Source organism: Pezoporus wallicus, unplaced genomic scaffold (assembly GCF_028554395.1).
Source record: "Pezoporus wallicus isolate ANWC-B61680 ecotype Strahan unplaced genomic scaffold, APGP_CSIRO_Pwel_v1 scaffold_6885, whole genome shotgun sequence".
In the NCBI taxonomy this organism is placed as follows: domain Eukaryota; kingdom Metazoa; phylum Chordata; class Aves; order Psittaciformes; family Psittacidae; genus Pezoporus; species Pezoporus wallicus.
Genome location: NW_026638858.1, coordinates 2,232,893 through 2,244,975, shown reverse-complemented (window position 1 = coordinate 2,244,975; position 12,083 = coordinate 2,232,893). Strand labels below are relative to the sequence as shown.

Here is a 12,083-nt window from a genome sequence, read left to right as displayed (position 1 = left end):
AAGCTATTCTGATAAAGTTATTATTGTTCCAGTGTTGACATTTTATTCCAGAGTAGATTGACTTGTCTTCCACATAGTCTGAAATACCTGTCTCTGAATATTATCCAATTTAAATTACACACATTTTCAGAATCTCTTCTGTGCTCCCTGTTTGATTATTTTTTTGGGGGGGTCTAGGGTATGCTAATGGTGGGCCACAGCATCTAAAAAATGAGGGAAACCTCATCTGACTCCTTTTTAATTTTTTCCAGAAGGTCATATGGTAAGGCACCTATCACATCATTTAAATTATCTCACTGCACCACTGGTAGGGTGGAGGTAATTGTCCAGTTGATGTATTTAGGCTGTAAGCTTTTGGCTGCCAAGGACCTATTCATGCACTGTGCACGTAGCACAGTGATACCTGCCCTTGTCAAGGCCCCATGAGGCTCCTGTATTACTGCTGCTACTGCTGACACAGATAATGGTTTTGCCAGTGCTGTTTGCACTGCCAGCATGAACCCTTTGGTCAAGAAGAGCCTCTATCTTGACATTACAGTAGGTTTCAGGCTCAGACTAGAGGATCTTCTGAATGAAGAAGATTCATCAGAGGTGTGGGTTGATTTAGTGCACAGATGGGGTTGAGACTGTTCCCCTTCTGGACAGGGAAATTTGAAACTTGACATGAGTTCAAGCCCAGAAGCCCTCATCCATATCCACAGACTTTGAGAAAGTTTTTCTTCAGGTCAGAACTTTTTAGTTTGGCAACCGCTCTGCTGAGATCAGTGCCGAGGATGTAGACAGCGCTGTCTTGTTTTCCATCTGCCTGTCTGTCTCCATCTGTTGTTCCCTGCCTTAAAATTCAGACGTAAGCTACTTGGGGGAGGAGACCTCTTTTTCAGATGAGCTTGTACAGCTCTGTATCACAATGGGTCTCTCATCTGCGAGTGGGGTTCCTAAATGCTACTTCAGTACACAAGTTTAATATATACTGGAAATATTTTTACATAAAACCATGATACAGGAATTCCCCCTCTCCTTCCATGACAGCATTTTAGCTTTCAGAAGTCTCTCCTGTGACTGTGCACATGCAAAGGATCTGAGCATGTTTTTTTGTTTTAGAGACAGCGTCATGAGACAGTTGCCTGCAATGACTAGAAGATATTAGGAGGCAGTATTTTTACAGCTTCCACAAAATGGCATTAAATTTGGCACTCATATGCAAACAGCAAGAAGAACCCTCTGGGAAGGGATGTTAAATGCCTTTGTCACTTAAATGCATTTAAACATTGTGTTTAAATGAAGGCAGGAGGAGTAAGATTAGCTCCCACTGTGTATCTCCCTCCCCTGCATTGCATAGTAAAAAGCATACAGACTTCTCCTTGTCAAAACCAGTCGCCCTCCCATAACCCTCCTGTCACTTTAATGCAGACGAAAAGCAACAAAGCACTAATTAATTACCTTTAAAAAAGCAGTGAAGATGTTGGCAGCAGCAAGCACACTTGTAATAACATTTCAATGCAATTACGTTTGAATCAGCATAGAAATTGGTTTCATAGAATACTTTTCATATCTGGGATATCCCAGTGTACTTCCCAGCAGTGGTTTTGATGTGAATTGAATGGCAGATGTGTAGATAAACAGCAGCCATGAGAGCTCTCATACACCTTCAAATGTATATCAAGGTGCTATGGGGCTTCTCTTTCAGAAAAATGCTGTGGGTTCAATACCTTGAAGGAGGTTGATCAGCAGGGGTGGGCAGAAAGGGTTTCTCTTTGACATCTCCGCTGAAGAAGCCCAGAGGTTCTGTGACTTAAGACATGAACTGGTGACCCTCCTTTCTTCCCCCTCTCTGGACTCAGAAAATGAAGTGCTGTTGTCTGCTTCACCATGGCATTTCTGGATATCACAGGCACAAAAGAACAATGTGACCCATGGAGACAGAAAATGCAGCAGGAGAAACAAGCATGAAAGAGGCTTGGACATAGCTTAGCTGTATCATCTGCATCTTGTCTGAAATCATTAATGTCACTAACCCTCCATGTGGTATATAAGAAACAATGAGTAGATATGCATCTCTTAGGGTGGTTTTACCAAGCAGAGGAGGTACAGTACACTTCTTAGAACATCCTTACAGTACTATGGACCTGATAAGTAACCATGCTAAAATCCTGTCCCATGGAAACTGCATAAAATATGCTCTTCTCATGTTCCATTTGTACCTCAGCTTGCAGAAAAACCAAAAGGCAGAGGACAGTGTCTCCAGGCTTGTTAGGGGAACACCCATAATGTGTATTTTATCTCGGGTTAAGATGGTCAAGGGAAATGGCAGTGTGTTGGGAATACTCAACCTTTCTCTTAATAGACACACATTAGGAGGAGCTATCCCCCATGTCGCCTGGCGCCGCAATAAAGAATACCTGCTTGTCAGCTTGAAAACTTTGTTGGCAAGTTTGTTCATGGAGTTTTCTCTGAATCAGCAGAGATGAAAGGAGTACCTAATGCACGGGGAATTGTGATGAGGGGGAATTATTGTGGCAGAGCTGAGGCCACAGCTGGAAGCAGTGCAAGTCTGCCTGGGCCCATGGATGTGCATTCTGGGGGTGATCCCAGCACCTCAGCTGGCTAGAAGACAGCTAGATATGCAAGTACCAACTCCACCTCTGATTGCAGTGTTGATATGTTCTTTCCTGGTTCTAAAGGAGGCTGTTTGTCTCTCATAGTGATCCCTCCAGTCTCTTTTCATGCTTTCCTAAGCTGCATTCTGTTGTTTTGTTGTTTTCAGAAAAAGCCTTGTCTCACTTAAAAAATGATCTCATATAGAGCTGACCTCGGATCTCCCTGGTTTCCCAGACGTGAAGCTATTGTTCCATAGCACAGAGGTCTCTGATTCCTTTTTCTCTGTGGCAAATACCTACTTTCTATCTCTGAGGTTTTGTTGTTTGTCTGTTCCTCCTTTTTTTTTTCTTGGTCTTTTTTTTTTTTTCTTTTCCCCCCTCTCTGATTCTCAGTAATCTGGAATAGAATTGGAAAGTAGGAAGAGCAGGACAGCTGTCTCTGTTCTTCCTCACCAGTTTAATGGGTCTGTGATTTCATCTCATAGCTATTAGCACTGGAGTTTCCTTCCAGTTCTCCCCTTTCTTTCCCCTGCATGCTGCACAACACAAACCTGTGTGCAGTGAGTGTGCATATTGTTCTGCACATACAAAGGTTCTTCATAACGAAGAACATGAGAAATGTTGTCCACATAATGAAAAGGCCCTCATCATCTATGAAAAGTTCTTTTCTACTGTAATGATGCTGAAAACCCAAGTTAGGAAGGTTCTGCTGTAAGATTGTCATATGAATAGTTTGTTCTCTCTACTGTGAAGAGTTTCTCATGGAAAAACAATGTAACTTTATTTTCCCGGTGCTTGTGGAAAACATGGTCATCTTGTAACATTTTCTGAGGTCTGCTTTCCATAGGTGAACAAGGCTGCTGTTCAGCTTTGATCAGTCCTTCATTACATAGCAACTTATTCTACTTTGTCTTTAGATTTGAATGATAAACATGAAGCTTATCAAGAATGGGTGCTGGCAGAAGGTCATATCACACATGCACAATTTATTTTGTTTATTGACATTTTTGCTTGAACCCATTTCTATTTCCTTCTCTCACTCTCTTTTTCCAGAACAAAACTAGAAATGAACTTCAGGTGTAAGGATTCAGCCATTATGCACATACAGAAAGGAGCAGTTTGCTGGCTTCAGTTAGGTTATAGAAGGAAGGGCTCAGGAAGGGAAGAACTTACCAAAGTTCTAAAGCAAACTTACTTTGGAAGAATTGCCAAGACACTTTCCTGTGAAGCTTTGTACATAAGCATTTTGCTGAGATTTGCTCCTGTCTGATTCCTTACGTCCAGAATTGTAACCTCATTTCCACTGGGTTGGATGAGGATAAGCATGCTTTTTCTTGCAGCATAAATTTCTGTTCTTTGCACAGATCCACCTATGGAATGTTAGACTTAATTGAATAAGCCTTGAACAAGAATGTCTTGTGGATTTGTTTTTTCTGTTTCATGGCACTAATTCCTTGTTTTCTTTTACTTTACAGCTAGAACATATTCAGAAACACATATGGTATATGTAAGTAACACTTTTTAAATTCACTTTTGCATGCATTCATTACTGGTTCTGTTATGGGAGCTGATATTCTAGTGATCTCTGAGGAAAGGAACTGGAGTTTGAAAGCAGCTTTCACACAGGTGAAGAAGGGGGCAGAGGACAGAAAGGCATCTAATCTTTTGCTATTTTTTTTTTTTACCCTTTGCTACTCCCAGAATGTCATGTGTATCTATATCAAGCCAGGAACTTTTTATACAGTGGCTAACAATTGTTTGAAATAAGATCTTCAGTCCAGCAACCTGCTGTATTCAAAAGATACCCACAAGTCATCAGCAAACCCCCCCCCCCCAACTGCCAGCCATATTTAGGTTGCTATCCAAGTACTGCAGACAATCCCTTGTAATACCTTCTTGACAAGAAAGCTTTCATTTGTTTCTTCGTGTCTTTTCTCTGAAGTAGAAACAAAAAGTATGATATTTGTATGTACGCACCTGTGAGCAAGAGCTTTTCTGTCTTAATCCCTACTCCTTCTTCTTTGCAGCAAGCTAAGAGGCTGCTTCTGACCTTGTAACCTGTTGATGTGAGAGTAGTTATGTTACTTGATTAAAAGCAGCAGTCTTGACAGTGAAACAGGAGGTCTCTGAGAAAACCACGTGCCTGTCTAGTGGTTTGGGTATAAGGAAGATTGATAGCTTTTAAAAATGACCTTGCACTTTGTGTAGCTTTAATGGTATTTCAAGGAACCTAAGTAAATAACATTTTTTTATGTGCTGATAACTTAAACTAGGGAGAATACTTCACATATTAAACAAGTAGATGATGCTTTGATACATGTTTCTCAGGGTCAGCATAGTTATAGGTTCCCCAGGTGGGTGATAAGAGAAGTCCTACCTTCCTAAGGTAGGATTAGGCTCTTGTGAAATACTTGAGGATGATACGAACAAGCATTTAAGCCTGTCACCAACTGAAAAACAAAAACAAACCCAAACACCTTTGGTTTTGATTTCTTTTGTTTTCTCTGTCTTATGGGCAGTGTTCACTTCTGGATTTACCTGACTTCGACAGGACCTGAGGGCATTCAACAGTTTGTTGAATAACATGTTTTTTTCTTAGTTCACCTGAAATGGTGGCAGCACTCGGCCCGTGGCTTTTTCATGCTCCCTACAGTTACCAGGCATGCCACCTTTTTAAAACAAAGGAGGACTGGAGTGTTGTTTGCTGCAGTATCAATTTTTTTTTAAACTCTCATGGAAAAATGAAGGAGAAATGGAGGGGGGGAAATCTCTAATTGTAATCTCTGAAATCCCCCTCCTGTTATGTCTTATTAGCAATTGCAGAAGTAAATGCTGTTTACATCAATCTGAACAGTTGATCACCTCTGTTTCTTCATGGAGTTGACTTTCTCTGGGCTTTGATAAGAACTGGAACAGGAAATAAAATGAAATGTCATTGAGCACTTACATTATTATTCTAACCCTCCTCAAGATTTTTGCATGGAAGTTTTCACCTGTCAGAAGACTGCTGTCCCAGGCTCACATGCACAATTAGGCATGTGTTATTTCATGACTTTATTCGAGATTTAGAATTTGAAGATTTCTTTTCTTTGCAGACGTAAGTGTTTGAACATTTTAATGTACTTCTCAATGAAGGTCAGATTTTCTGATGATTGACACAGTAAACGGTTTTCTACCCCAATGGTAATAGCATCTGGAGCTTTTTTCAGAAACTGAGTTTTGCAAAAGCAGCTCTCCCCTAAATTCCCAGTGTAGTCAGTACATAGAGAGGAAGGCTCTCCCAGAAGTATACTCAGTTTGCCTAAAACAAAATTTCTGTTCAAAACAGCTTTTTTAATGACTTTCTCTGTCATTTTCTCTGTACTGGTCTTGGATTGACCTAAGGAGGTTAATCTGTTTGGGCTAAATTTAGTCTGTGAATAACCCTGCCACCTCCAAAACTCAACTACTTTCATCTGGTAATGTTTCACAGCCTCTCTGCATTAATTTTGCTTGGAAATAGTGATGCTGACTGAGAAGGAGGGGTTATAAGTGTTTTACTATGAGGCTGTTTGCTCACATGTTTCATTTTTTCTTTATTACATGTAACACCACTATGCTATGTAATCTCCATTCTTCATCATATATAGGTTACTGACCTGAAAGTTGTACTCAGAACATATAAGTGATTTCACTTAATTTTTCAGATAAATATTAAGGCTATTGTAAAGCCCAGGAAAAGATTATATTTGAGACTAGGCAGACAGAGGAACAGGTCTTGAAAGTTGAAATCATGATTCACAAGCCTAAAAAAAGGAAAAGAAACCAGAGAGAAACCTTTCATCACCAACCTCCAGTTCTTCTTGCTCTTCCACCCAAATTAATTCAGTGAGGGTTTTTAAGACTGTTTAATTGAAATAGTTCTTTTTTAACTCAAGCATAGGTTATCATAAATCAGCAAATAAACAGCAGCTATTCTAACTTTTTTAATAAAGCAAGAGGGCAAAATTAGCTATTATGTTAAATACATACTGCTGTAACACTGAGTTATTGCCCTAATTGTGAAAGTACCAAATTTACTAAAATCAGGAAAAAAAAACCATAACTGTACCAGTTCTGCTTTGCTTTGCACTGATGCAAATGTGCATCTTGGTTTGATTCACCAGCAGATTTCCTGGAGAGACTGAAAAAGTCTGCTCTGGTCTGGAATCACAGCCATTGTATGCACCGATCCTCACAAAAGAGGGTGGGTTTTAAAGCAGCAATTACATTCATGCAGGCCTTTAAAAAAATATACGTGATTTGCAGTATTCATCGTGTGACACTGGTTGATGTCTATGTGGGCAACAAATGCAACAAATTTGTCACTTTCTGCTAGACTGGGAATGGAACAGGCAATACAGTCATGCCAATCATAGCCCAGACCTGGTGGTTTTCACTTCCTGAAGCACTGAATTGAGTTGCCAAATGACAAGGCACTTTGCAGATTTCACTTGTACCTGATGAGGAGGTGTGAAAATTCCTGACTATGTCTGAAGCTGACCAGGTGCAGGGTGTAAGGAAAAGCTACTTCTCAGTGCACAGAAGATGGCAAGCTGTGCTCTCTAGAAATGGCTCCCATGCTGACTGATACAAAAGAAGTTTGCAGGTGATATTCTGCTATAGATGTGGTCTTCTAGTAGGAAAGCCAGATTTTCTGAATATTTCCAAAAACAATAGTTCTTTTTAATCTCTTTCAATTATCTTAAGGACATCTGCTTGTAACATAATGAGTGATTAATTAAGTCAATACTTTTTAGAAGTGAACTGCAGATGATTAAAAACCAAAAACACTCAGCTGCTGTTCAAAAGTCTATCCTGCAAGAATTTATCTTAATGACAAGGTCATCATTGGCTTTAATAGAACAAGGTTATGATCTAATCATTGCTTATTACCTCCAGAGAGATAGATCCTGATGCTAAGAGGTAGGAACAGCTACCTCTTAACAACAGGGCACTCAAGGAATAAGATGTTTCTTTAGTTGAACAAGAATTTCTTAATCTAGCCGTTTAATTCAGGACAATGCTGTCATTGCAGAAGACACAGATGCTTCTGTGAGACTCCAGGAGGGTATCAGAAGCTCCATTTTAGTGGTTTGAAACACAAGAACGAATGTCAAGGTGGAGATTCTTTCTCTGTCCTGTATATTCTGCTTCCAGCATCCTAAACTGAGTAAAAATGAGCAGGATGTGTGAGTGCTCAGTGTAAGAGAAGTGGGATCTGACCCATATTGTCATGACCCATGTAATGCACACCAGAGTGACTCCATGACATGTATCCAGAAGGGGATGAGCACATTTTCACTGCTTCAAGAGAAGATAAAATGAAAATTCCTGAAGAGTCTGCAAGTGATGTCCCACAAACATGCTTAACAGAGCAGATGCCTCACAGGTCCATTTCAACTTGTTTAAAAATAAATTGCAAGTAGCATCTAGCAGTCTCCTGTGATGGCATGTAACTGCTCTGTGCTAGCATCAGAGCCCTTGCTGCAATGACTTCTACCTTTTTACCTCAGAGGAGATAATCTGCATTGACTCTAATTTTGGTGAACTAGCTGAGACCTCAAGCTCGTGTATGATCCTACCAGGGTTTCTTTCTAACCTACCCAATAAAAACTTAGGGGCATTTTATTTGGAGCTCCTTTTTCTATGTAGGTGCTTGGATAGTTCACATCTGAGCCCAGAACATTTTAAGCTGTACAAGTAAGTTCACAAGTTTTAACCATATTTCTGTTAGCATCTAAAGGAAGAATCTCTTGCCCACACACATCCCTATAAACAGCAAATACTTCCAGCTGGTGCAATTTAAATATTCTAGATTCCTGTTGCCCATCCTGGGATCTTGGACCCAACAGTCACACATTTTTATCACAGAAAGAAAAGGGAGAAGCTTACCCACAGAGTAGGAAATCCTCAACATCGAAAGGGAGGACCTTACCCAGAGAGTATGAAAACCTCAATATCACACAAAGCATCCATTGAGAAATCGCAAAGACTCAGGGTAGACAGTTTCTCCAACCAAAATACCACTACTGCCAAACCCACCTCTTTGGGTAGATAGAGTTTACATAAATTGCTCACTACCTACCTAAACAAAATCAAAGGGTATTCAGGGTGCCTGCAATATATATCATTCGGTCAATTATAGAGACCCTGACACTTTGATCAGTTTTTTAATTAGTATTTCCTGAGCCTAGTGAATAGGATGAGGTAGTTGTGCAGGAAGCCTGTGTTACTGCTTTTGAGAGAGTAATATGCTCTACGGCTAATTGTGTATTCTAAGGTCTGCCACTGACCTTGGGACTTAGACCTGAGCCACAATTTTCAAATTTGTGTGTCTGAAAAGAAGCAGATCATTGTATTTGGGCATGTAAATAAGCAGGGCAGTTTCCTCAAAAACCCTTTAAAGTGTGTCAAGCTGGGACCTGAACATGAGGTCTTTCAATCATGTTGGAAGCTTTAAAGAAAGAAACTGCTGCAATGCCAGCTGTAATCATGATTGGTGCAAAATAGTGAAGGTTTCTTAACAGCTCCTTCTTTGAAAGAGAACCATTCGGATTGTACTTTTCAGCATGATAGCCTGATGTCTCGCCTGCTCATGGGACACCATCTCTAAAACCTTGTAGTGTTTTATGAATGCTTGGCATTAGGATGCTTAACAGCTGCTTTAATTATGAGTGCACTGGTAAGTGAAGTTCCTACTGCCTTTCTGACTGAATGCAGACATTTCTCATTAAAGACCCAAATCCACAAGGTACTGGTCACTCTTAGCCTTCATGGCAGTTTCTTCTGAGATGATTATCTGTCTGGTTGGGAGCTCTGGTCACTCAGTGGGAATTTAACAAGCTATTTCCATCTGTTGCTGCAGGCTGTGTTTCAGAGTATGGGTTCATTTGTAACTCATGTTTCATTTCTCTCCTTCTTTCCCTGCCCCCTTTCTCTCTCTCGTCTTCTTTCCTCTGCAGAGGGGGTAAGAATGAGCCAGAACCAGAGCAACCAATCCCTCGAAAGGTGCAGATTCGTTCTCTCCCTTCCTTGGAGGATATTGATCCAGATGTGTTAGATAGCATGCACTCTTTAGGCTGCTTCCGTGACCGAAATAAACTCTTACAGGACTTGTTGTCAGAAGAGTAAGCACTTGCTCAGTCTTCCTAACAGTTGGGTGTCTGTGGGCTGGGATGCTTATAAACCTGGGGAGAGGTAGCACTTCAACTAATGTCTCTCACTGTGAGGGACCAGTAGCAACTTCTTGCCCTCTGGCTACTCATTTACTAGTGAGTTGTTGGGAGCAAGCACTGAGCCTTTCTTGCACCAGGTGTCAGAAGCCTTGGGGGCATGGTGCTGTCACTTCTCCTGCTGTGAGGCAAGGTAACTTCATTAAAAGATGGGCGGTCCAGATGGGGATGTTTTGTTGCTGTGGTTTGTGTTGAGTATGCCATTGTTGGCAAATCTGTGTTTATTTCAAGCCTCCTGAGAGCTGGTGTATTTCCTGAGGTGTTAAGAGAGACATGTAGTGGAAAGAGCACTTAGAGGCTCAGAAGAACTGTCTTGCCACCACTCTTAGTTTGGACTTCCTATGGACACATTACCTCTTCTGTCTTGTGCCTGTGTTCTTTGTGTGTAACATGGGAATCATTTTTTCCTTTTTCACTGCTTGTTGGAGACAGCAAGGTTTTCAAAAGCTTTGTGGGTGATGTATCTAGCTGCCATGTTCATGACCATTATGAGGTTATTCACAATAACTGTAACTGATGAGAAGGCTTCATCTGCATGTTGATGTTTTGTTGTGGGTTTGGGTTGTTTTTTTTTCCCTCTTCAAATTTAAAGTTTTTTGGTTTTTTTTTTCAGAGAAAACCAAGAGAAAATGATTTATTTTCTTCTGCTTGACCGGAAGGAGAGATATCCTAGTCATGAAGATGAGGATCTTCCCCCTAGAAATGAAATAGGTACTCCAGATATGATCTCTGCCACCATGAACCTATCTCAACTAATTCCTTTTCACCTTTTTTTTTTGAAATATATACCCAAACCTTAGCACCACTGTTACCTTCTCACTGGAATGGTGTACAGCATTGTTGAGCATCTTCAGCCTGAGGCAGGCAGGTCTGTTGTGTGGTTAAACACAAAGGCTAAATTTTTTAGGACATGGCTGTCTCACAGTGTGGAAGCATCCAAGTTGGTCTTGATTTCAAATATATCACGTGAACGCGCAAGCTGGTTCTCTGGAAGTAGATAAGGTTTAGAAGTGGTATAATCTAGTGGCAGGATTTCCTAATTAATAATCTACATTCAGTATTGCAGAAATCCTACCTCTGGCTTTCAGCTAATAAGACTGTGTAATATTGTATCCCAATAAAGTTATATGTGCACACTTTCTCTTTTCTGTAGGAAAACATATACACTGTTGAAAATATAAATAGCATTACCTGTTTATAGTATGTACACATCAAACTTGTGTGTTTGGACTGTCTTAGAAAGATTTTAAAAGCTTAATATGCACTAAGATTATATATCTTAAAAAGCTTTTGTGATACCACTTTATTCCTGAAGAACTGTTCATTAGTATTTTAGGGTACTGCTGATGAGCAAGGACTTCATTAATCTAGATAACACATAAGATGCTTCCCTAACAAGCTAACTATATAAGTGACTCTTGCTCTGCAGAGTGTCAAAAGTGTAACTGGTAAAAGATTAGTCACTTCTACCAATGACCTGAAACAGCATTTTTACTATATTTTGCATTTTATATTTACATTTTATATTTACATTTATTATATTTTACATTTAATAGTGTTGTGATTTTCAGCTATTGTATTTCAGCACTTTGAAGGCTAGAAGCAAAGTGCTCTTTATTTTCACTGGAAAGCCTGGAATCTCCCAAGTCTACAGGGCAGTAGTATATGGAATTGTAAGTTTATTAATACTCTGTTGAATTATTACCTTATCCAAGTTCCAGGCTCCAGGCCCTATAATTTTGCAGAGAAATATTTTCTGTGGGAGAAGAGATGGAAATTCTTAGTTAACACATAATTTTTAAACTCTTACCTGGTTGGAGCTAGAGAGAACATGTTAGCAGGGGTCCTGATGAAGATAGGTAGATTCCCCAACTCTAGGTCCTGTGGCCCCTTGCTCAGTGCAGTTTGTCATCTAGCACTTTACTGATCAGCTTTTGACTCAAACAGATTATCCTGCCATATAAGGACACCATCATCTTGGCTTAGAAATGCTTTTTTTCATGAGAAGCAAGGTGACTCTAGAATCTTCATATCCAGCATATAAGTGAATAGGTAGCTATACCCTAAATATATCATATATCTCTCTTCCACATGCCAAAGTATTTTGATGGTTTGAACTATTATGCTCCACTCTTGTATTTCTTTGTACATAGAAAGAAAATGAACCCAACAGGGAAACACCACTCTGAATGTATCATCGGCACATTTTAGACTCTTTAAGTGATATTCTTTA

The 12,083-nt window shown here is 40.0% G+C and overlaps 1 protein-coding gene across 13 annotated transcripts in view; it reads left to right on the top strand.

Moving 5' to 3' along the window:
- Positions 1–12,083, top strand: part of BRSK2 (BR serine/threonine kinase 2) — a 325,977-nt gene that overhangs the window by 258,301 nt on the left and 55,593 nt on the right. For all 13 annotated transcript variants that reach the window (XM_057412868.1, XM_057412864.1, XM_057412866.1 and 10 more), the window contains 3 exons: positions 4,073–4,104; positions 9,581–9,745; positions 10,464–10,561. In XM_057412868.1, coding sequence (XP_057268851.1) covers positions 4,073–4,104; positions 9,581–9,745; positions 10,464–10,561 — 295 coding nt within the window. The remainder of the gene's footprint in view (positions 1–4,072; positions 4,105–9,580; positions 9,746–10,463; positions 10,562–12,083) is intronic.